Genomic DNA, 25924 nt, shown 5'->3' with positions numbered 1-25924 from the left:
AATTCCATAAAGCCACAAAGAAGGCTAAACCCTGTCATGAAGAAAATAATGATGAAGGCGATTATCAAGTGGCTTGATGCATGAGTTATCTACCCAATATCCAATAGTTCGTGCGTGAGCCTGGTACAATGTGTCACCAATAAAGGAGGCACAATCGTTGTGAGCAATGAAGATAATAAGCTCTTACCTACACACACTGTCACTGGATAGAGGATCTACGTAGACCATTTTCCTCTACCTTTCATTGATCAGATGCTTGATCAATAAGGCTATCAAGTTCAATAAGGCTACCAAGAAGGACCATTTTCCTCTTCCTTTCATTGATCGAATGCTTGATCGATTGGCGGGAAAATGATACTATTACTTTCTAGATGGATATTCGGGGTACAACCAAATTCACATAGCACTGGAGGACTAAGAAAAGACAGCATTCACATGCCCCTATGGAACTTATACTTTTAAGAGGATGTTCTTTGGTTTATGAATTGCTTCGACAATTATTCAACGATGTATATAAGCTATTTTATCATACATGGTCGATAACTTTTTGGAAATATTCATGGATGATTTATCCATCTCTGGAGATAGCTTCGACAAATTTCTTGGCAATCTGAAGAAGGTTCTCAAGCGTTGTGAAGAGGTTAACCTTGTGTTGAATTGGGAAAAGTGTCCCTTCATGGTGACTGAATGCATTTTGTTAAACAACAAGATTTCACAAAAGGGTATTGAGGTGGATAAAGTTAAAATTGAGGTCAATGAGAAGTTTTCTCCACCAACTATAGTCAAGGCCATTAGGAGTTTTCTTGGACATGCTAGTTTCTATAAGAGATTTATTAAGGACTTATCCAAAATTTCCAAGCCCTTATGCACCTTGATGCAACAAAACCAACTTTTTGTGTTCGATAAATTTCGTAATGACGCATTCACAGAGATGAAACAGAGCCTTATCTCAGTACCCATTATTGTTACCTCATATTGGACATTGTCATTCGAGTTGATGTACGACGCGAATGATTATGCCATGGGAGCAATGTTAGAGCAATGCCGAGGTAAAATCTTTCATGTCATATATTATGCAAGTCAAACTTTGAATGAGACACAACATAACTATACTACCACTGAGAAAGAATTACTTGTCGTGTTAATTGCACTTGATAAGTTTAGGTCATACTTGATAGGCACCAAAGTCATTGTTCACACTGATTGCTCAACTATCAAATACTTAGTGAATAAGAAGGATGCCAAGCCTAGACTTATTAGGTGGATACTACTCTTTCAAGAATTTGACTTAAAGGTTGTTGATAGGAAAGGTACTAAGAACCAAGTTGCTTTCCATCTTTCTAGGCTAGAGAATAATTCAAAATGTCATGATAATTTGGACATTAAAGATGAATTCCCTTATGAGAAAATCTTATATGCCACAATAATTATGTGGTACACCAACATTGTTAATTTTCTTGTTAATAGTATTTTGCCTTATGAAATGAACAGCCAGGGAAGAAAGAAATTTAGGCACGATGCACGATTTTATTTTTGGGATGAGCATACTTGTCAAGCGATGTGTCGACCAGATGATCCGAAGGTGTGTCCCCAAAGATGAGCAACCAGATTTTATATCATTGTCACACGGTTCTATATGGAGGCCATTTTGGAGGTGCAATGAATGTTGTAAAGGTCTTTCAATCAGCCTTCTATGGGCCTACCCTTTTCAAGGATGCATATGCATTTTACAAGGCTCACGATAGATTCTAACGCATAGGAAACATCTCCAGGCAACATGAAATGACATTGTACAATATCTTGGAGATAGAGCCTGTTGATGTGTGGGGTATCAACTTCATGGGACCCTTTCCATCATCTTTTTTAGATTTATATATCTTGCTGGCAGTGAACTATGTGCCCAAGTGGGTTGAAGCAATCGTGACGTAAAGGAATGATTCCAATATTGTGCTTAAGTTCCTTCATAAGTACAACTTCATGAGATTTGCCACACCTAGAGCTAATATCAGTGACGAAAGTACCCACTTTGACAACAAGTTAATTGTCAAGGGATTGCAAAGGTATGGGGTGTGGCATAAAATTGCCATGGCATATCACCTTCAAACCAATGGGAAACTGAAGTCTCTAATTATGAGATCAAACATATTCTAGAAAATGAGTTGAACCCCAAAAAAAGATTGGTCACTGATAACTTCGTAAAAAGACTCAATTTCTAGTCTTTTCACTTAAGTTATTGCTCGTCTAAACAAAGTATGCACAACATTTTAGTTGCATTTAGGTTATATTTTCTTGTGGTGGATAAGTTTTGCTTCAGAAAAATTTATTTGGTTTAACTGATGTTACTGAGGAGAAAGGGTTTGTGTGGATTGTATATGTGCAGGAAACTTACAGAGGAAGAATATTTCAGTCGTAACAACGTAATTTGCAAGGGCCAATGGAACAGAGAAGAACGTGAGAAGGAGATTTAATTCGCCAAGGCAAGGTTTATCTGAAAAGTCTGAAGTGGGTATTATGAAATTGCCTATGTCACATGCCAACTGGATGACCTTCTTCACGTGTAAGCAAGCCCTAAATATTCTGACAACCACCAACCATCTTTTCTTTTTAGTCTGGACGAATAATAACAGTTATTTAAGAAATCTCCAATCATGTGAAACCCTAGGAGATTCTTCCCTATAAATATACAGCCGTAGCCACCAAAGAAAAAAAGGAAGAAGAGAGAGAGCTTTACTGAAGATGATAGTGAGCAACTGCAGTGCTTTCCCACCATTTACCAACTGACCTCTTTTGGTGTCCTCTATAGCCAGACTATAGTAGAGTGGTGATCAGGTCTCGAGAGAGGCTGATCACCAAGGCAGACGCGATGTTGATCAAAATTATCACGACAGAGCCCCTAATTTTGGGAGTCGTTCTTCCTTTGTTCTTAATTTCTTTATATATTTGGGGTTGTATAAAACGATGATACTTAGATGAATTTTTGATAGCACCATGACTGTCTTACTTGGTGTTAATCTTTGTTTTGTCTAGACAATTATTTTCTGCTTTACGAATGTTGAATTTTGATTTTGCTAATGATTGTATTGTTCATTGTTTGAATATTTTACCTTGACACTATAAGATCTTCGAGAGAGTGCCTGGGGTTTTGGTAAAACATGTCTTACAAATGTAAGAGCATCGAGAGATCCCCTTTTATCTAGATAGTGATTCTTAGATTCGAGAGAATTAAGATAGATCTACGTGAACAATGAAATGGATCCAGGATAGTGATGCTCTAGCTTTTCTACCTTAGAGATAAGGAGCGGGTTTCAATCGACTAAAAGTGATAGACACTAGAGTAGGATAGCAAGGACTATAGTTTGCACTGAGAGGTATTGCTACAACAACAGTCTGAAAAACCAAGGGTTGTAGTTAAAACTGAGTAGTATTGTCGTAGCAACCGTCTAAGAATACTTAGTAATCCTGTCGAGCAGCTTAATCAAGTCATAAAAATTCATTCTAGACTTAGAGTAATTGTTGTCAATGCAAAAGATTAGCATAAGTGCTCTGTGATAAGTCAAAATATGTGAGGTTGTTTGAATTATATTTAAATCAACATTTGTCTTATTTTGTTTTATTTCAGTAGTTTGCATATTTATTTTGTCTCGACCAAACTTTTCTGCAATCATACATTATAGTATTTCCTTGTTTTAGTAATATTAGCTTTTTAGTTTGACAATATAGTAGGAATTAGCTTGTGACAACTAGTTATGGTTGTGGTGAAGATTAAAATTCTAGACCAATCCTTGAGGAGACGATAACTCACTTACCCTATATTACTCGATTCAATTGTGTATACTTGCACAACATTGCTTGCCTTAGCATATACTAGCGATCAAGTTTTTGGCGCCGTTGCCGGGGATTGGTAACTGACGAAATTTTTATTCGTCGTAACAAGTTTTTCTTGTCACCCTATATAGTATAACGTAGTTTATTATTTTCTTTTATAGGATTTTATTTTTGCATGACCCTGAGATCTGATGGTAAACCATTGGAACCATTTGACCCTGAAGTTGAATAATCGTTCAGACAGAGACTACGTGACCAAAGAACCCGAGAACATTTAAACCAACTACATTACAAGGCAACAACATGGGAGATCTAGGAGATCCTGATGAAGCAATTAATCTTGAAGTTGCAAGACCAAGAGCGATAAGAGATCATTTGAACCCAATTCTCGATGACCTCAATCCATGTATAGTGTCACCTGAAATACAAGCAACTCATTTTGAACTTAAACCGGTGATGTTTAATATGCTAAATTCTATTGGCTAATTTGGTGGTTCACCTAATGAGGATGCTACACAATATATTAGTGCTTTCCTTGAAGTATGCGACTCGTTTCGACAACAAGGAGTACATAAAGATGTGCTTAAACTAAATCTTTTTCCTTATTCCCTACGCGATAAAGCGAGAGCTTGGCTCAGCGGAGTTCCTTCAACTCAATGAAGTCATGGGAAGATTTATGAAAGAGTTTCCTACTTCAATATAATCTGCCCAATATGAATACACAGCTTCACAATGACATTGCAAGTTTTCTCCAAGGAGATGATAAATCAATGTACGAATGTTGGGATAGGTATACAAGTCTACTTCGCAAATGTGTCAACCATGGATTTTATGACTGGACTCAAGTAGTGATGTTTTATAAAGGAGTTAATGCACATACTCGAATGATGTTAGATGCCTAAGTATATGGCACCTTACTTGACAAATTACCCGAGGAAGCCTTTGATATCCTCGATAGGATAGCAAATAATGATTATCAATTCCCAAATACAAGATTGGGAACCGGCAGAAAAATATCTGGAGCATATGAATTAGAGGGTAAGGATTCGGTAGCTGCTCAACTTTCTGCCATAACTAATATGTTGAAAATTTTGCAACGTCCTAATGAGGTAAGAGAAGTCAAGGTGACCAATAACGCACACATATTTTGTCACGAAAACCATCATGAGAGTGAATGTCCAGAAAACCATGAGTCAACCAATTTTGTGGGCAATTACAACCGAGCAATAATAACCCCTATTCAAACACGTACAATCCTGGTTGGAGACAGCATCTGAACTTTTCATGGAGCAATCAAGGGAATAGTAATAATCAAGCAACAAATTACAGGAAACAGTAGACCAATTCAGACTATCAACATTTTCAAAATCAACATCATCAACATCCTTGGAAAAACAATAAATGTACAACTTCTTCCTCTAATATTAATTCCAATACTAACTCCTTGGAGTTGTCATTGCAAGAATTTATGTCCTCGACAAAAGATTTCATGGCCTCAATAAAGACCTTGATGCATGAGCATTCTGCAACAATTAAAAACCAAGGAAATTTGTTACAAAGCCAAGCCACACTTTTGCAAAGCCATAGTTCATCTCTAAGAGCATTGGAGAATCAAGTGGGCCAAATTGCTACGACATTACATTCTTGCCCACAAGAAAATCTCCCTAGTGATACTGAGATCACTAAACATCATGGAAAGGAGCAATACAGTGTACTTACACTAAGGAGTGGAATATAGGTCAACCAAAATGACAAGTTTAGGGCAAAACACCCAAACAGTCCTCGCCATGACATAACACAACCAAATGATCTAGTTGAAAATGAGGAACGAGATGAAACGCCTGAAGAGAAGGAATAGAATGGAGGCTCATAAAAAACATCATCCAAATAATGAGAAATTCATGGCCAAGGAAAGAGATTCCTCAAAACCAACATCAGATAATGTGAGACCTCCATCACTGTTCCTTCAACGATTGAAGAAGCATAATGATGACATATAGTTCAAGAAATTTGTTGATGTTCTGGACCAGTTGTATATCAATGTGTCCTTACTTGAAGCCATCGAATAAATGTTTTCCTATGCCAAGTTTCTTAAGGAAATCGTTACGAAGAAGAGGAATGTAGAACATGTTACCACGAGAACAAAAATCTATTTTGTAGTAAGCAAACTCCCACCAAAACAAAAAGACCTAGTCAGTTTTATAATACCATGTTCAATTGGTAATGACTTTGTAGGATAAGCACTTGTTGATTTGGGATCAAGTATAAACTTGATAACAAAATCCATATTTATGAAACTAGAATGGTAACTCGCTTGTCCAACCACAGTCATCCTACAGCTGACCGATTGGTCTTATGTGCGGCATGAGGGCATAATAGAAGATGTCCTAGTAAAGGTGACAAATTCGTATTTCCAGTTGGTTTCCTCATCTTGGACTGCGAAGCCAATGAAAACGTACCTATCATTGTGAGACGACCCTTTTTAGCCACCAGAAAAATCCTAATAGATTGCGAAAATGGAGAGTTCACAGTGTGAGTAGAAGAGTAAAGCGTCACCATCAATGTATTCAAATCCATGAAATATGTGGATAACTCATAGGAATGCCAATGCATTAGAAAAGTAAAGGAAAAGGCAATCCTTGGACATGATGGATCTTTAAGGCTAGACGAATACAGTGCTTTGTACTATGACCCTACAACCAAGATGCACGAACAAGAAATCTTTGGCTCAGGTGAATTATGTTCAGAAGATGATTATAAGAATTATGGCCCTGACAACATAAATCTGAATAAAGCACACAATGTGTGTCCTGAAAACGAAACCAATACAGGATACAAAGGAAAGACAAAGGAACAATCGAGGCTTCTTCATAATAGATCAGGTATGAAATTTGAACCCTTAGATTATGATGAAGTTAAGTCTCTAGAGATATATTTACAACATGCACCGAAATTTGAGCTTAAAACTTTGCCATCACATTTGAAGTATGCATACTTAGGAATTAATGAAACTTTACCACTAATAATTTCTGTCAATCTAACCTCCGAACAGGAGAATAGTTTGTTAAATGTTTTATCACAGCACAAAAAGGCTCTAGGATGGACAATGGAAGCTTGAAGGGAATTAACCCTACCATATGCATGCACAAGATCAATTTATAAGATAGCCATAGTACTTCAGTGGAATCCCAAAAAAGGCTCAACCAGATCATGAAGAAGGTAGTCATGAAGGAAATTATAAAATGATTGGATGCGGGAGTGATTTATCATATATCTGATAGTTCATGGGTCATCCTGGTGCAGTGTGTGCCAAAGAAGGGTGGTGTGATCGTGGTTAAAAGCGAACATGATGAGCTCCTCACTAGTAGAACAGTCACAGGTTGGCACATATGTATAGATTACAGGAAACTTAATAAAGCGACAAAGAAAGACCATTTTCCCTTACCTTTTATCGACCAAATGCTTGATAGGTTAGCGGGAAAAGCATTTTATTGCTTCCTCGATGGATACTCAGGATATAATCAAATAGTCATAGCATTAGAGGATCAAGAGAAAACTACTTTCATATGCCCGTATGATACATATGCATTTAGACGAATGCCGTTTGGGCTGTGTAACGCTCCAACTACCTTCCAAAGATGCATGATGGCCATCTTTTCAGATATGGTGGAATAATGTATGGAAATATTTATGGATGACTTCTCCGTCTCAGGTGATGATTTTAACCGATGTCTCGACAATTTATCCAAGGTACTGAAACGATGTAAAGAAGCCAACCTAGTACTAAATTGGAAGAAATATCATTTTATGGTAACCGAAAGAATAGTGTTGGGTTACAAAATTTCATATCTAGGCATTGAAGTCGATAAAACCAAGGTGGAAGTAATCGTAAACCTTCCCCCACCCACCAACGTGAGAGGTGTACGCAATTTCCTTAGACATGCAGGCTTCTACAAGCTATTCATAATAGATTTGAAGAAAAAACTTTCGACAACACCAATAGTTATCCCACCTGGCTGGATCGAACCTTTTGAGATCATCTGTGATGCTAGTGATTATGCAGTCGGAGCAGTGCTAGGGCAACAAAAAAGTAAAATCTTTCATATTATCTACTATACGAGTCGTACTATTAATGATGCACAGGTAAACTATACCACCACAGAAAAATAACTTTTAGCAGTAGTATTTGCATTCGATAAGTTTAGGCCATATCTAATAAGCACTAAAGTAATTATGCATACATATCATTCTGCCATTAAATATTTTATCAATAAAAAAAGATGCAAATCCTAGGCTAATTCGATGGATATTATTACTACAAGAGTTTGATTTAGAGATCAAGGATAGATAGGGTACATAAAAATCAAGTGGTAGACCATTTGTATAGACTAGATAACAAATCTGATTGTCATGACATAACAAAAATTCAAGAGGATTTCCCTTATGAGAAAATATTCTTTGTCATGGATGCGCTGTGGTATGCTAACATAGTTAACTTTCTTGTTAGTGGTATTGTTTCTCCTGAATTATCTAGCCAAGGCAGGAAAAAGTTTCGACATGATGTGTGACACTATTACTGGGATAAACCATTTCTATTCAAGCAATGTGGAGACCAAATAATCCGAAGATGCGTTCCAGAAGAAGAGCACAAAGAAATTCTACTTTAATGTCACTCGTCACCGTATGGAGGGCACTTTGGTGGAATGAGAACAGCGGCGAAAGTACTTCAGTCCGGATTTTATTGGCCAACCTTGTTCAAAGATGCACATGAATTCTATAAGTCATATGATAGATGCCAACGAATAGGGAACATATCAAAACGACATGAGATGCCATGTTAAAATATTCTGGAGGTGTAACTTTTCGACGTATGGGGAATAGACTTCATAGGACCCTTTCCCATATCATTTGGAGATTTGTACATTCTCTTGGCAGTGGATTATGTATCCAAATAGGTTGAAGCCATTGCAACCCCTAAAAATGATTCCAAGACGGTGCTAAAATTTTTGTACAAAAATATATTCACACGTTTTGGAACTGCACGAGCTATCATTAGTGATGAGGGCACACATTTTGATAACAAAATAATTTTCAATGCATTGAAACGATATGGAGTGTGACATAGGATTGCTATGGCATACCACCCTCAGACTAATGGATAAGCCGAAGTGTCTAACCGAGAAATCAAATAGATCCTTGAGAAAGTGGTCAACCTAAGTCGAAAGGATTGGTCGCCAAAGCTATATGAAGCACTATGGGCCTATCACACAGCGTTCAAGACACCGTTGGGAATGTCCCCGTTCAAACTGGTCTACGAAAAAGAATGCCATCTACCTATGGAACTTGAACATAAAGCCTATTGGGCCATCAAAAAGTTAAACATGGATGCTCAGCTTGCTGGAGAAAGAATACTCTTGGAACTAAACGAGATGGATGAATTCAGAGCACATGCATATGAAAATTCTCTCCTATACAAAGAGAAAACAAAATGATGGCATGCCAGAAAAATATTGCCTAGGAAATTTTATTCTTGACAACAAGTACTGCTCTACAATTCACGTCTTAAGCTATTCTCAGGCAAGCTAAAGTTACGATGGTTAGGACCATTCATCGTACATCAAGTCCATAACAATAGAGCAATATAAATAAAGAACCAAGATGATGGTTCCATTTTCAAGGTGAACGGGCAGAGGCTAAAGGAGTATAAAGGAGCCCCAGCCATGCGCAACAAATCGACATCAATAGCACATGATGCCCAAGAGTTTGTCTTACTTACTTGAACAAATATTCATTGCCTAGGCAATAAAATTTTGAATTTTGCATGCAGCGCACATGTGGCAGCATGGGGAGATAGTTCACGCATGAAAAGAGAGAAAACCCTAGGGCAAGAAGTTTGGGTGACAGAATTAAAGAGGGAAAGTAATCTTTTTCCCAACTTTACGTCCAATCAAATATCACTCAATAAATGCCAAATCTTTTCCCCTCGTGTTTTGACCAATTTACCCTAAATAAACCACCCATTATTTCCAAAAAAAAAACCACCCACACTCTATCTTCTTTATCGTGCCTTACTCTCTCTCTATAGCAAGAAACTTTTTTCTCTCTTTCAACTAAATTTCCTCAATCTCCGCCACTAATGTCACTACACCAAACAAGTATCATGGTCAGATCAAGGAAAACCTTAGCCCCAACACCGAGCTTTGAGCGTTTATAAACAGCCGAATCACGCTTCAAAATCCTCCAAAAATGACAAGTGTATTTGGAAGACAGGTTCGTCTTTCCATCAGAGGATGAAGAGCCATTTTGATCGGAGGTCGTGGATATGATTAGGAAGCACAACTGGGAGAAGTTTTCTCTCCACCCTAAAGCCGTAGCACCAGGGATAGTCAGGGAGTTCTACGCCCATCTCGAAGACCCGTCCAACCACACGGTGTATGTCAGAGGGAAACTCCTTCGATTTTTCACTTTGTCACTTAACAAATATTTCAAGTTAGGGAAAGTGGAAGAGCAGCAAAAGAAATTTGTGGCTGAGGCAGACCAGGAAACATACAGTGGAGTACTTGAAGATCTTTACTTCGGGTGGGCCAAGTTCAAAGGGAATTCTCCAACGAGGAAGAGAGTCGATCGTCGAGCCATTAAACCGATCGTTAAGTTATGAAACCATTTTATCAAGGGCAAGCTTATGCCAAGATCTCACAACACAACTGTGCTCGTGAAATGATACTCTTACACTCGATAATATACGGGAGGAAGATCGATGTTGGAGAACTCATCTTCGAGCAAATCCATGAGTGCACCAAAAGAAACTGGGGTAATTTATTATTTCCAAACTTGATAACTGCACTGTGCAGGAAAAAGAAGGTCCCCGAGAAACCCTTTGAGGATTTGATTAAATCCAATGAGGGTATCACCAAGATGAAAGTACTCGAGCTGATGAGTTTCGATGACAACACCCCGCATTAAGGTCTGGAGAGGGGAGCAAAATCTATTACTATGACCAAAATGGAAGAAATGGTTACGTACATGCGAGAGACACGTGAGAAGATAGGGAACCTAGAGGATCGCATCGAGATATTCTTCGAGTACATCAAGGCAAGGGATACATAACTCAACGCCTTTTTCAAGGAGTTGGTCCCGATCACAACCGATAATCTACCACCTTTCCCCAACGTCATTCTCAAATACACTGCAAGCGGTAATACATTACATGCCTTGACATCGAATGTCCCCCTAGAAGTACCCATAGACGTACCACCACTAGCCATCCATGTCTCACTTGTACCAGAGGAAGGCCATGGTGACACAGACGAGTTCCTCAGCTCCTCATCCTTCTCAACCTTTGAGAGCACTCAAGAGACTCCACCCAACTTCTTCTCTGATAAAGATTTCCCTCCAGCATCGCAATATCCCGGGAGAGGTCCCACACAATCCCCTGTTCGTCAAGCAACGCCAGTCCCTGAAGCAGCTCAAAGTCCAGCACCAGTTCCTGGACAATCGACTTCTACTGCTGAGCAACCAACTCCAACATGAGCCTCGACCAGCAAGAAACGCATCAAGCAAATGGCAGGTCATATCCTTCAGCCATCACCCTCGACGATAACAGCAGTAGACTCAGGATTAAAGAGTCTCTCTCCTCCCAAATGAGAACGAGGGCGTCCGGTTAAGCCACCCCACCAAAGTAAGTTTACATTTTAGTTTTTTTTTATTTTCGAATTTGCAAATAAATTCACATAGTTTTAGTTCTCATGCATTGAGGATAATGCATCCCTCAAGTTTGGGGGAGGTATTGTGCCATATTTTGCCATACTTTGTTAAAAAGCAAATGATGATATTTGGTTGAAAATTTTAGTTGTCATGACATAAGCATGTTAAGATTATTGTTTATAATAAATTAGGGATGCCCAATGATGAATGCATAATTTGATTGCCTAGGCTATAATTATTATTAAGACTGTCTAAAGAAGAGAACCAGCACTAGGCATGATTCTTTGAAATTTACAAACACGATTGTAGGATGTCCCTGCTTAAGGTAATCAGTAAAATTTTTAGGAAAGAACTTTCTTCTTGCCGAGACTTCAAAAATATTTTAAGGTTAAGGTGGAACTTCGTAGTGTTTAAAACTTGCAAAATTAAAGGGACGCTCCTCTATACAAAGGTATGAATAGAAAAAACTTCATAAGAAATTAAGAGTTATCGAGGCATATGATTGAATGAATGTAGTCACAGGATGACTCTACCCAATTAGCGTGGGTGTGGAAGGTATGCTCCCTTTCACCTAGAGTGTGGGATGCTAGGTGTGATGAGCTAACTTCCCAAAAAAAGTTGATAAATAACTAGGAGTATAAACTAAGCCTGACAAATAATTTGATGCCTTGACAAACCAGAATAACTTACTTTAGGTTTTCTAATTACCTTCATGCATAGACTGATTACAATCACGCACACACAATTGCAAGGAATCCTGACTAGGGAAGGGACTTGACTGATATGACTATCGAACATGTTGAGGCCAACTATTTTTGTTAAGGACTGAAATCTCAAACCATATGATTTTCTTAACAATGCTTTGCCATGACAATTTTAATTTTCTTCTAGCTATTGTACATTTCTTGAGGACAAGCAATAACTTAAGCTTGGGGGTGTGATAACTCCGTAAAAAGACTCAATTTCTAGTCTTTTCACTTAAGTTATTTCTCATCTAAATAAAGTATGCACAATATTTTAGTTGTATTTAGTTGCATTTAGGTTATATTTTCTTGTGGTGGATAAGTTTTGCTTCGGCAAGATTTATTTGGTTTGACTGGTGCTACTGAGGAGAAAGGGTTTGTGTGGATTGTATATGTGTAGAAAACGTACAGAGAAAGAACATTTCAGTCGTGACAACATAATTTGCAAGGCCAATGGAACAGAGAAGAACATGAGGAGAAGATTTATCTTGCCAAGGCAAGGTTTATTTGAAAAGTCTAAAGCGGTATGACGAAATTGCCTATGTCACATGCCAGCTGGATGACATCCTTCACGTGCAAGCAAGCCCTAAATATTCTGATAACCACCAGCCTCCTTTCTTTTTTTTAGTCTAGACGAATAATAATGGTTATTTAAGGAATCTCCAATCATGTGAAACCCTAGGAGATTCATCCCTATAAATATCCAGCCATAGTCGCCAAAGAAAAAAAATGAAGAAGAAAGAGAGCTTTGCTGAAGGTGTGAGTAAGCAACTGCATTGCTTTCCCACCGTTTACCAATCGAGCTTCCTTGGTCCTACATAGCCAGACTATATCAGAGGGTGATTAGGTCTCGAGAGAGGCTGATCAGGCGTGGTGCTAATCAGAATTATCATGACAGAGCCCCCGATTTTGGGAGTCGTTCTTTCTTTGTTCTTAATTTCTTTACGTATTTGGGATTGTATTAAACAATGATACTTGGATTAGTTTTTTATAGCACCATGATTGTCTTACTTGGTGTTAACCTTTGTTTCGCCTAGGTAATTATTTTCTACTTTATGAATGTTGAATTATGATTTTGCTCATGAATATTTTACCTTGACACTGTAAGAGCTTCAAGAGAGTGCATGGGGTTTTGGTAAAACATGTATTGGCAATGTAAGAGCATCGAGAGATTTCCTTTTATCTAGATAGTGATTCTTAGATTCAAGAGAATTAAGATAGATCTACGTGAACAATGGAATAGATCCGGGATGGTGATGTTCTAATTTGTCTACCTTAGAGATAAGGAGCGGGTTTCAATTGACTAAAAGGGTTAGATGCTAGAGTAGGATAGACAACGAATATAGTTTACGCTGAGAGGTATTGCTACGATAACAGTCTGACAAACCAAGGGTTGTAGTTAACGCTGAGTAGTATTGTCGTAGCAACCGTCTAAGAATACTTAGACTTAGAGTAATTGTTGTCAATGCAAAAGATTAACATATGTGCTCTGTGATAAGTATGAATATGTGAGGTTGTTTGAATTATATTTAAATCAACATTTGTCTTGTTTTGTTTTATTTCAGTAGTCTGCATATTTATTTTGTCTCGAACAAACTTTTCTGCAATCATACATTATAGTATTTCCTTGTTTTATTAATATTAGCTTTTTAGTTTGACAAGATAATAGGAATTAGCTTATGACAACTAGTTCCGGTTGTGGTGAAGATTAAAATTCTAGACCAATCCCTTAGGAGACGATAACTCACTTACCCTATATTACTTGATTCGATTGTGTATACTTGCACAGAATTGCTTGCCTTAGCATATACATTTACAAGCGATCAGTAACCAAAGATTGATAAACCACTATGGGCCTATTGCACTGCATTCAAGACTCCGTTGGGGATGTCCCCATTTAAGTTGATGTATGGTAAATGTCATCTCCCGATTGAGTTGGAATACAAAACCTATTGGACCATCAAGAAGCTTAATTTTGATGCCCAATTAGCTGGTGAATGAAGATTATTGGAGCTTAATGAGATGGAGGAGTTTAAGACACATGCTTATGAAAATTCTAAGCTCTACAAGGAAAAGACTAAGAAGTGGCATGATCAAGCCATTTTGCCACGGTATTTTCATATTGGTCAACAGGTCCTCCTCTACAACTCGAGATTGAAACTCATCCCGAGAAAGATTAAGTCAAGATGGTTTGGATCATTTGAGGTGCACCAAGTCTATCCCCATAGAGTTGTAGACATAAAGAATCTGGATGATGGGATAATTTTCAAAGTAAATGGCCAACACTTGAAGGCATACACTAGAGCCCCCATCGTGCTAGACAAGTTATCGCTTTACTTGCAGGATGCCTGAGTTTGAAAATGCCTTGACATTTTGCTTTTACTTCTATTTATAAATAACATTTATACTTTTATTTTAGTGCTTTATTTATTTTAGTTATTGTCCATGTCATTCTCCTAGGTGAATATTTTATGTTACCAATGCAAGTGACACCTAAAGTTGTCTACATCGTGTATGGAGAGCCCAACCAATGAGGAACCTGCATGAGTTCAAATCCCACCCACTGAGCCTTCTTCAGAATCAAAACCGAACTTGCCCCATTGAAGAGGCGCACAACGTGCAGCGCAGCTACCACATCACTACCACCATCTTAGAAAGCCAAGGTACCTTGTATTGCATTTCATAGCATGTAGTTTAGTTTATACTTTAGTTTATTTTGTTGTATTGAGGCCAATACACCCCTCAAGTTTTGGGGATGTATTATTCTTATTAGGTTATTTGCATGATAGGGTTAACTGAATTAATTTGCCAAGGCATTTGTAGGATTTAGGACAGTTTGTTGGAATAAGTTGATGATGTCCAATGATGATATTTTTCTTTATGACTAATGTGAACTGAATGTACGTGACTGTGGATTTGAATAGGATTTGCTTTAGGACTTAGCTGTTTGTGCTCTTAATTGTTACACGACTGTATGTTCTCTATGCTTGGGAATTTTAGAATTTTTTTTACAGAACGAAAGCTTGAATGCCTTATTGTGTATTAATGTGAATGAAATTAATTGTTAAATTAAACTCCCTTATGTTTGTGAATTGTGGTAAATTGCGAATAAATGATTCAGCATAACTGTAGAGGGGCACTCCTCTTTGTCATGGTATTTCCTTGATACTGCATTTTAATAAATGGCAGCCATAGGCATACGAGTGAATGAAAGTAGTCATGGGGTGACTCTGCCTGACTAGTTCAGGGATAAAAGGTATGTTCTCATTCATCTAGAGTGTGTGATGGTGGTTGTGACAAGCTAACTCCCCCGTAACAGTGCTAAAAAATTAAACTAATTAAGTGTTAAGGAAATGGGAGTAATGAACTTGTGCTTAAACTTGAAAACATGCTACGACAGAATAGTAGACTTTCTTTAGAATTATTCTAACTTGACTAAGTATAGATTGAATATAGTCACACACACACTCTTACAAAAGACCTTATCCTACGGTAATATTCTTGAAATCTCTTCTTTAACTTGTTGAACTTTGCCATGACATTTTTCTTTTGCTAACCACTGTCCATTTCTTGAGGACAATCAATAACTTAAGTTTTGGGGTGTTATAACTCCGTAAAAATGCTATATTTAGGTCATTTTCACTTAAGTTATTGGTTATCTTAAGGCAGTTTGAGATGATTGAGCATGAGAAAAATGCCACGGCAACTAGGATGACATTTTTAGGCGTAGAAAAAGACAGAAATCTGATGATATTTTATGGTGTTATCCAGCACACACATGAATCTCACCTGCTAGGGAATTTATGAGCTTGGGAGTTAGAGAGTTATTGGGTAATTTATTAGCTTTAAGAGCCTCTTAGAAGCTATATGTGAATTTAAGAGCTTCTTGGAAGTTAAAGAGTTTTTTTTAAGTATAAATAAGACAAGAGAGAATAGCACAAAGGGAGGCAACAAAAGGCAAAACAAAGAACTCCTTTATTATCCATTTTTCTTCTTTTCATCTTTTCAAGGGTTTCCTCCATAGCCAAGCATGAGGGAGTGGCGAGCTAGACGTCCGAGATGAGCTAGCACGTTAAGGTGTTGTTCGTGGTAGTCTGACGAGAAATAAGCAGCGCGCGTTGGGAGTTTCCTCCACCCCTATGCTTTTATTTTCATTCAATTACTTGGATTGTATGGAACGATTTATTCACTTGGATATTTTGTATCCCACCATGAACTAAACCTTATAGGGTGTAGGTTTTTATGGATGATTAAGTACTTGTTTTAATAAATGTTTTGAGTTTCTTTGTTCATCTATTTGTTTTGCTCATTGTGCTTAATTACTTAAGATTGTAGGAGGCGTGAGAGTGTCAATTTCTTAAGTAGATTGCTTAGTGTTCGAGAGAAACTAGGTTATAGATCCTTAGTGTTCGAGAGAAACTAAGGGAGGATCTATGTGAGTAATGGGTTGTAGTTGTTAATTGAGATCTAATCCACCCTAAATATAAGGATAGGATTTCAACGACTAAAAGGAGTAGCGCTCATTCAATATGTTCGATGTTACTGTTCACGCCGAGAGGTATTGCCGTGGTATTTTTATCTATCAGGTCCCATGACTAGAGATAGTATAGGGGCACTCTTAGTAAAATATGTCGAGCAAATAGACCATAGAAGCTTCAATCATTTTGAGAGGTAAGGCTTAGTATTCCTTAATAACTCACCATTCATTCCCATAGTAGCTTGTTACATTTCAAAAACATCTCCATTTGCCACGACATTTCCATCTGCTACAATGTCACATTGCCATCACAATTTGCTATCACATTTCCATGATACCATCCGCATTCATTTCATTTTGCCACATCATTCTTATTTGTGCGTACCACCACGCTAACTATACTTAGATAACTTAGTATTTGTGCTTTAACTGAAGTTGTAATTTCCTCCAATCCTCATGGGAACGATACTCACTCACTCTTTATTACTTGTGCGATTGTGTATGCTTGCACATAATTTGCGTCTAAATTTTAGTACTCACAGCACACAACACAAACCAATGTGCACTGTTTGGATTGAAGATGTTAAAATGTTAGAAGAAAGGTCGATTGTCTCCCCTTGTCTGCCAAAAATCAAGAAAGAAATCTGAAGATATGAATTGCTTTTGCAATTCTTACTAGAATGGATCAAGTCTTCGCTTAGCTATTAGCTAAAGAAAAATTTAGCCAAGCATGGTAAAGATCATGCTTGGCGTGTAGAAAGAAAGAAGATGGAGAAGAGAAATAACTTTATTAAACTAAAAACCTAAAAACAAAAGAAAAGCCAGAACCATTTTGAATTCTCAACTTGTACATCTCTCAAGCTTCACCCCTAGGGGTATTTATAGTCTTGAGCTAACCTAATGAAAATAAAATATTAACACTTAAAATATTCAAACTCTTAATTCTAACAAACTAGAAATCCTAATTAATAAATATTAAAAATCCTGAATAATAATAAACTAATAATTCTATGCAAACTAAATTCCTAATAAAATATCAAATGTTTGGTTCATCTTCCTTTCCTCCTTTGATCTTGTTACTTCGATTTGGATCGATCTTTGAATCTGATTGGCACCGACTTTTCCCAAATAAATAGGAAAATATGTTTAATTCATCTTTTAATTGTTATTTCCTAACAAATAGTCCTGCACAGATTCGAACAAAAACAGTCCAAATTAGCACTATAAAATGAAGTAACACGGATTAATTAATAACAAAATATTAACCGAATAAAAACTCATTATACGCCTTTTATGGCATTCAATTCTTTGGCAGCCTGCCATTTCAAAGAGATTACAAGTAAACTTCATATCTAATACTGTCTGTTGTGAAGATCCGTTCACCTTCATACCAAGAATTTTTTTTTTGTTTAAACTTATTTAAGGCTACAAGTTACAACATATTCCATGGAATTATTAATTGAAGTTACATAAAAATAGTTGTTTTTCGGTTTTTGTGTAAGATGTTACAAAATCCACTATGGAATTATTAATTGAAGTTACAACATATTCTATGGAATTATTAATTGAAGTTACATAAAAATAGTTGTTTTTCGATTTTTGTGTAAGATGTTACAAAACCCACTATGGAATTATTGATTGAAGTTACAACATATTCTATGGAATTATTAATTGAAGTTACATAAAAATAGTTGTTTTTCGATTTTTGTGTAAGATGTTACAAAACCCACTATGGAATTATTGATTGAAGTTACAACATATTCTATGGAATTATTAATTGAAGTTACATAAAAATAGTTGTTTTTCGATTTTTGTGTAGATGTTACAAAACCCACTATGGAATTATTAATTGAAGTTACAACATATTCTATGGAATTATTAATTGAAGTTACATAAAAATAGTTGTTTTTCAATTTTTGTGTAAGATGTTACAAAATCCACTATGGAATTATTAATTGAAGTTACAACATATTCTATGGAATTATTAATTGAAGTTGCATAAAAATAGTTGTTTTTTCGATTTTTGTGTAAGATGTTACAAAATCCACTATGGAATTATTAATTGAAGTTACAACATATTCTATGGAATTATTAATTGAAGTTGCATAAAAATAGTTGTTTTTCGATTTTTGTGTAAGATGTTACAAAATCCACTATGGAATTATTAATTGAAGTTACAACATATTCTATGAAATTATTAATTGAAGTTGCATAAAAATAGTTGTTTTTCGATTTTTGTGTAAGATGTTACAAAACCCACTATGGAATTATTGATTGAAGTTACAACATATTCTATGGAATTATTAATTGAAGTTACATAAAAATAGTTGTTTTTCGATTTTTGTGTAGATGTTACAAAACCCACTATGGAATTATTAATTGAAGTTACAACATATTCTATGGAATTATTAATTGAAGTTACATAAAAATAGTTGTTTTTCGATTTTGTGTAAGATGTTACAAAATCCACTATGGAATTATTAATTGAAGTTACAACATATTCTATGGAATTATTAATTGAAGTTGCATAAAAATAGTTGTTTTTCGATTTTTGTGTAAGATGTTACAAAATCCACTATGGAATTATTAATTGAAGTTACAACATATTCTATGGAATTATTAATTGAAGTTACATAAAAATAGTTGTTTTTTCGATTTTTGTGTAAGATGTTACAAACCCACTATGGAATTATTGATTGAAGTTACAACATATTCTATGGAATTATTAATTGAAGTTACATAAAAATAGTTGTTTTTCGATTTTTGTGTAGATGTTACAAAACCCACTATGGAATTATTAATTGAAGTTACAACATATTCTATGGAATTATTAATTGAAGTTACATAAAAATAGTTGTTTTTCGATTTTTGTGTAAGATGTTACAAAATCCACTATGGAATTATTAATTGAAGTTACAACATATTCTATGGAATTATTAATTGAAGTTGCATAAAAATAGTTGTTTTTCGATTTTTGTGTAAGATGTTACAAAATCCACTATGGAATTATTAATTGAAGTTACAACATATTCTATGGAATTATTAATTGAAGTTACATAAAAATAGTTGTTTTTCGATTTTTGTGTAAGATGTTACAAAACCCACTATGGAATTATTGATTGAAGTTACAACATATTCTATGGAATTATTAATTGAAGTTACATAAAAATAGTTGTTTTTTGATTTTTGTGTAGATGTTACAAAACCCACTATGGAATTATTAATTGAAGTTACAACATATTCTATGGAATTATTAATTGAAGTTACATAAAAATAGTTGTTTTTCGATTTTTGTGTAAGATGTTACAAAATCCACTATGGAATTATTAATTGAAGTTACAACATATTCTATGGAATTATCAATTGAAGTTACATAAAAATAGTTGTTTTTCGTTTTTTGTGTAAGATGTTACAAAATCCACTATGCTCGAGGTTGAAAATGAAGTGCCTTGCTTTCATCCAGACAAAGTCTTCTTCCAGGGTTTGAGGCATCAAGCTACCCTGAATAGAAGCCAAAGCAACAGAACCTATGCTTCCTCGATTTACTCAGCTTCTCAACATCATTTACACCCTTTTCATGGAAACCATTTGTCTTGGTGGCTCCATTTCCAAGATAATTCAAACCAACCTCGTTAGTCTCTGTTGGTATTACATTTTGCTGAGGCAATGCCGGTACTACTTTGTTATGGTTCACTTCCCTGGACAAAGAATTCGATCTTGCCGACCTGCAAGTACATCCGTAGACCGTAAAACCCATCATTAGCAGGCGTAATTTGGATTGACATGAAAACTGGGGAATGATGGAGAAGGTTAAAGATATGTGTAAATATCGTATTACCTTTCGTCATTAATGTCATTGCTATTCTTGGAGTCATCCAGGTTCTCCGTGAACATTTTGACAGCACCCTCAGCTTTTAAATAAACATCGTCTTCTGCAGCACAAATTGGGTCTTTGACAAAACCCTCTTCGAAATTTGGAGTTTCTGGATCAGAGAAACTAGGTGTCCTTTGAGTATTAAATCCGTACCGTCGTATTATTGAAATGGCCTTCTCCAATGTTCCTAGAGCTTCTTCCACCTCCGGGCGAATAGGAATCTTTTGCTTAGCATATACGCCAATTGAATCCGGAAATTTATTGGATGAAAGTTTATTTGCAGCTGTAATGCCCTCATCCAGGCATGTACTCCCTTCAGTTTCTTCTTCCTCAATTTCACCAAAAGCTTTTCTCTTTCTGTCTTGTGCCTTCTTCGGCGAAGATTCACCAGCAGGGTCATTAGCATGAACCGTCAGCTCCCCATCATGTGTGTTGTCTTGTTTGCCTTTAATTACATTCTCGTTCGGCAAAAGATCAGGTTCAGTTTTTAGCTCTTGGGCTTCAAGAACTTTGACTGATTTGTTACCGGAGTAAAGAGCTTCACGTATTAGACAAAACAGAGGCTCTCGCAAGGCCTTGCTGTAATCTTCATCGGTTTTAGTGACAGAAGCCACAGTCTGTAAAGCATTGAAAATTCGGAATGTGAGAGAATAATTGGCAGATGGTAATAATCAGCATTGGGAGAAAATAAAGTTCCTAATCCAAAAGTTCTCAGCAATGGAAGCTTTTCAGAAAAATTATGAGTTGCATCGATTTATAACCCCATCCAGGGTTTCAAATAGCGGTCGCGGTCGTGTTTCGGTCATTTCGGGTTTACCGTGATTGTGGCCGTCGCGGGCGCTATTGCGGGTAACTCGGACGGCAGCGAAACCTCTATTTCGCGGGCGCTATCATGTTTTCGCGGGTAACCCTGACCCCATCACTTCATTGCATACGGTGCCAACCCGAATGAGTGACACTTACTGGTAGCAATTAAAAAGGGAAATTAAGAAGTCATGTCAGAAGAATGTGTAACCTTTTGATAGAGTCTGAAACCGTTTCCGATAAGCTGCCTTGCGATGAAGTTTATAAGGGATGGAGGTACAAAATCAAGCTTCATATCCATATTTGCTATTGTCCTAGAAAGTTAACAACCTTTTAATGTGAAGAGGAGAAAAAGGAAATTATGAGCGAATACGACTTTCAAAATGTGCTATGGACACGGTTTCTACAGCCATAATCGCTATTGACCTTGCGGTATTTAAAGAGTTACAGCTTACCTGAAGTAGCTTCTTTCATTGTTCACCTTCTGCAATGCAAAGCCTCCAACTACATCAATTCTTACAACATCCTTTGCTTCAGGGATCCCATGATTAGTAAACCCATGAGTTGCTCTATCAATGCTGCTCACATCTGAGATCTAAAAGCATAAGAACATAAAAATATTTAAATAAAAATTTCCAGCCAATGGGAAGAAAGTAGATTGCAAATGAAGTGAAACCATATTCGAGTCTTTGAAGTAACTACCGTGTTCATAAGAATAACAATCAGATCATCTTGAAAGTACTCAAAGGAAAAAAAGTGTACTAGAGCCTCCCTAGCTGACAGTGGCCACGCGACCTTCACCCTTTCTTCCGAAAATACAAAAACAAGTAAGCATTTTACAATTCCAGGCTTCAATGTATTACTAAAAGAAGGAAACATATTTGAATAAAATGTTATGGTTCTAGGCTTGACAAACCTCACTAGAGCTATCTGTTCACCAATTCGGATCTTTCGCACACAGGTGGAACTAGTTACTTTGAAAGGTGGAAAGCTAGACTGAGGCCACCTAGGAAGAGTAAAAGAAGATTAGTATTCAACACTTTCTCTGTCCCATTAACAAAATCTTAAATCTAATGCATGTTATTCTTATATGTGTCAAGTGACCGTCTCCTTCCATCAGCCTGATGCGGAAAACTCACACCTATTTTTTTATTTATAAGTATACAAATGTAGACAAGAAACAGATATCGACAAAACATTCTGATTTACAAAGTTGAAGAAAAGAAATAAAAGTATGGCAGCAACATTAAAACAATAGCATCGACTTTGAAAGTTCTAGATGATGCCGATTTAAGGAGTTAAAAAAGAAAAACAGCATTTCAAATGAGATAATATTGATACTGCACCATGGTTTGGGACCAGATCCAAAAGTTAACAACTATAAAATCGTAGAGATATTTCTTCAACAACACGCAACCGAGGTCATTGATACGCAACACATAACTCACCAAAGATATAAAAAAGAATGAAACCGTGCAGGTTACAGTGTTTTAGCAGTCAATAAATAGCATGTTAATTCTACATTGGAATCAAGTGGAACACCAGAAACAATTCTCACCATTTCTTGTAGAGGGCCGACTCCCAAGAGATACATAAACCTGCAATTAAGTTACTATGAAAAAGGTTCCTTATACGAGGGCTGGTACTTAAGTCTTGAATTAATTTCAATTGCATAATTTTTTGCTCTTGATTTAGGATTAAGCTTGAAAACAAATAAAACAAGAGTAGAACTTACAAACATCCAAAGGCCCATCTACATAGCCTTCAACAAGTAATGTATGAAACGGGGTACCATGAGGTCCTTCACGGTACATTACACGGAACTCTTCATTATCATGCTTCAACTGTCAAAAAAAGGTTGACCGTGCATTTCAGTGAACAATAATCATGATTCGGAACATAAAAAAGTTTATTCCACTAAGATATGCTTACTAAAAGTCATTGATAGAAGTGAAATAAGGGAAACTAGCCAATAGAGCATACTTTCCATTGACCATGTGATGTCACACTGGATTCTGACAATTGATGATCATCAACAGAAGTACTCCTTAACATGTCAAGAAAATTCGATACTTCCTGAGCCCTTTTGCCCAATAAATGTTCACTAAATTCTGTTGACCAAAATGAAGAAAGAAGAAAAGGTTCCACAGTATACACATGAGATCATACTCTAAATTTAGTAAGTTCATATAGGGATTCAAAGCACACATATGGAAGCTAAAACAGAAAAAGAGGAATCAATGCTCCAAAACCTTCTTGCTCATCTTGTGCATATCGTAAAATCTGATTCTTGACAAGCGTTCCAAGCGTCTCGGGATCGGTCAGTTCAGGGGAAGACAGCGTATGGTCCAGCCTCTCTCTGTATTGTGAGATTGTCTTTTTCTTTTCCATATTCATATCTGTAAGAAAACAGCATCCAGCTCCAACTCAAGCGCCCGAAGAATCAGTTAACCTTGCAACTAAAAACCAAATTTGTAAATACAAGCATTAAATTCTCAGTCAAAACAGTTAAGGATACAGCCCAAAGCAAAAATCATGAACACAATTGGTTTCTATCTGCAGAATATGCAACAGTCAAAGACAATTAAGGCCTCCATGTGACTTGTACAGGCAAAAAGCATCATCCGCAAAACAAACTAAATAAACAAAAAACATGAATTTATACAAAAAAACTGCAAAAAAAAATAGGGGGGGCCACGGCTGATAGGAATGCTATTAAAACAAGAACATAAAGCCATTGAAAACTCCTCCAAAACATTCATATCTCTAACCTCATAAGATCAACAAAATCAAAGGAAAATCAGAAACAGATACTTTGAAGCAAAGTAAGCAGTCAAAGGAGTTCAACTTACATGAAGCTCATGAAAATCAAACCGAAACAAGAACATAAAGCCATTGAAAACTCCTCCAAAACATTTATATCTCTAACCTCATAAGATCAACAAGATCAAAGGAAAATCAGGAACAGATACTTTGAAGCAAAAGTAAGCAGTCAAAGGAGTTCAACTTAAATGAAGCTCAATGAAAATCAAACCGAAAACCAAGGATTCTTCCTCCAAGGAAAAATATAAGAAGAACCCAGAATCAGGAAAGTAAAATACACAAACCCAAAAGGGGTGCTGCAGATCTCAATGAAAAAGCCACTTCCTTTAAAGTTCCAAGAAACCTCTATATCTAAATCATGTTAAACAAGGCATGGGACAAAAAAAAAACACTTGATTCGAGACCGCTACAAGCAAAATTAACATGGCCAATTCTCTTCTCGGGTATAACGGATGCACGACAGTCGGCAGAATCACCAAATAAAAAAATTACAGCTTTTTCCTGCTAAACAAAATAGAGAATATTATTTTCGAACTTTTTTATTAATTAATGTAATTGGTTTTGGAATTTGGATACGGTACGGGTCTTCGGACAACTAGAAGGAAGGTCCACCAGCACTTATTTCTTCACCAAACCTTTACTACCAAATAGAGGTGGGTATACGGGTTATCCGCCTGTTTAGCCTACGGGTTTTGACGGTACGGGCTTAAATGGTGCGGGCTAAAAAGCCCGCATTCATAAACGGTTTTGAATTTTAAGACCCGCGGCCTGTCCATTTAACCCGCGGGTTAAACGGGCTTACCCGTGGCCCGTTTAATAAAAATAATTTTAAATGCTTTAAATACAATAAAAAATAATATTTTAACTTACTACACCTTTAAAAATGATCGAACAACTTGAAAATGAAGGTAGCACTGTCAAAATAATAAATAATATTTAAATTTTATTTTAAATAGCCGGAAATGATTATAAAATAATACTTTTTTTAATTTTTTAATCATTAATATATATATATATAATTATATAATTACTTAAACTCAAATTAAAAAAACAATATTCACTTATATCACCAAATTGAAAAACAAATAAAACAATAACCACATTATACTTTTATAAAACACGATTATTCAAGGCTATAATATGAATACACAGAAGTGTCTGAAAGTAGAAATTCAAACATAAAAATTTAACAAAATCAAACATTATACAAATCTAACAAGAAAGTTGTCAAGTGTTTCTAATAATTGTATTTTATGGATACTTTAGAGAAATACTAAAACATAATATGAAAATATAAAATAAAATACTTACAGTATAATAGCAAATTTGAAAGATACAATTATACTAAAATTGATAAAATATAAGTCATTAATTTGTTAAAATATATTTATTTTGTAAAAGTCTTTAAAAGTTGAAAAGTATATTTTCAATTTTTTATTTTACTTCTCTTTCTTATTTTTAATCCAAATATTACGTGTCATGTGATATATTATTAGAATATCACGTGACTTTTTATAATTAAAGAACAAAATGGATAACATACTTCATGAAAAAAAAAATAAAGGTCAAAATTAAATAAAAAAACTTTAAATACCAAAATGATAATGATGTATATTTAAATGAAAAAAATATCAAGCAACGGTAAAATTATGACAACACCCTAATAAATTTAAG

The 25924-nt window shown here is 35.9% G+C and overlaps 3 protein-coding genes across 6 annotated transcripts; 2 read left to right on the top strand and 1 right to left on the bottom strand.

Annotated features, from left to right (window-relative positions):
* Positions 1–532: 532 nt before the first annotated feature.
* Positions 533–6943, top strand: LOC120181113. The gene is made up of 4 exons (XM_039186316.1): positions 533–1049; positions 1492–1582; positions 6442–6707; positions 6825–6943. The coding sequence occupies exons 1-4, from the start codon at positions 533–535 to the stop codon at positions 6941–6943; spliced, it is 993 nt and encodes a 330-aa protein (XP_039042247.1).
* A 7351-nt stretch (positions 6944–14294) lies between these two features.
* On the top strand, positions 14295–14624 carry LOC120181112. The gene has a single exon (XM_039186315.1). The coding sequence runs from the start codon at positions 14295–14297 to the stop codon at positions 14622–14624; it is 330 nt and encodes a 109-aa protein (XP_039042246.1).
* Positions 14625–20135: 5511 nt separating this feature from the next.
* LOC120181099 lies at positions 20136–24765 on the bottom strand. 4 transcript variants are annotated; one of them, XM_039186305.1, is made up of 11 exons: positions 24439–24765; positions 23680–23886; positions 23411–23538; positions 23163–23271; positions 22986–23025; positions 22344–22433; positions 22130–22229; positions 21883–22022; positions 21639–21741; positions 20588–21240; positions 20136–20474 (listed from the first exon to the last, which is right to left on the bottom strand). In XM_039186305.1, exons 2-11 carry the CDS (start codon positions 23822–23824, stop codon positions 20246–20248), a joined length of 1737 nt encoding a protein of 578 aa, XP_039042236.1. In that variant the 5' UTR covers positions 23825–23886; positions 24439–24765; the 3' UTR covers positions 20136–20245. The 4 variants fall into 4 exon arrangements, with proteins under 4 accessions (XP_039042236.1, XP_039042237.1, XP_039042238.1 ...); XM_039186306.1 differs by having other exon boundaries at positions 24535–24765; XM_039186307.1 differs by lacking the exon at positions 24439–24765 and adding an exon at positions 24280–24424.
* Positions 24766–25924: the final 1159 nt, after the last annotated feature.

The sequence above is a fragment of the Hibiscus syriacus genome, unplaced genomic scaffold, assembly GCF_006381635.1.
Source record: "Hibiscus syriacus cultivar Baekdansim isolate YM2019G1 unplaced genomic scaffold, ASM638163v2 tig00112508_pilon, whole genome shotgun sequence".
Taxonomy (NCBI): Eukaryota; Viridiplantae; Streptophyta; class Magnoliopsida; order Malvales; family Malvaceae; genus Hibiscus; species Hibiscus syriacus.
The sequence above is the reverse complement of the archived record's forward strand: the minus strand, read 5'-3'. Positions and strand labels throughout refer to the sequence as shown.

Bases quoted from the DNA above. Each gene is read 5' to 3' on its own strand.
- LOC120181112 (XM_039186315.1), top strand. From the start codon at position 14,295: ATGGAGGAGTTTAAGACACATGCTTATGAAAATTCTAAGCTCTACAAG.
- LOC120181113 (XM_039186316.1), top strand. From the start codon at position 533: ATGGTCGATAACTTTTTGGAAATATTCATGGATGATTTATCCATCTCT. The intron at 1,050-1,491 runs GTAAAATCTTTC...TGAAATGAACAG, and splicing joins AATGTTAGAGCAATGCCGAG to CCAGGGAAGAAAGAAATTTA. The intron at 1,583-6,441 runs GTGTGTCCCCAA...CCAATGCATTAG, and splicing joins GTCGACCAGATGATCCGAAG to AAAAGTAAAGGAAAAGGCAA.
- LOC120181099 (XM_039186305.1), bottom strand. From the start codon at position 23,824: ATGAATATGGAAAAGAAAAAGACAATCTCACAATACAGAGAGAGGCTG. The intron at 23,539-23,679 runs GTTTTGGAGCAT...TTTGGTCAACAG, and splicing joins TGCACAAGATGAGCAAGAAG to AATTTAGTGAACATTTATTG. The intron at 23,026-23,162 runs GTAAGTTCTACT...ACTTAATTGCAG, and splicing joins AGATGGGCCTTTGGATGTTT to GTTTATGTATCTCTTGGGAG.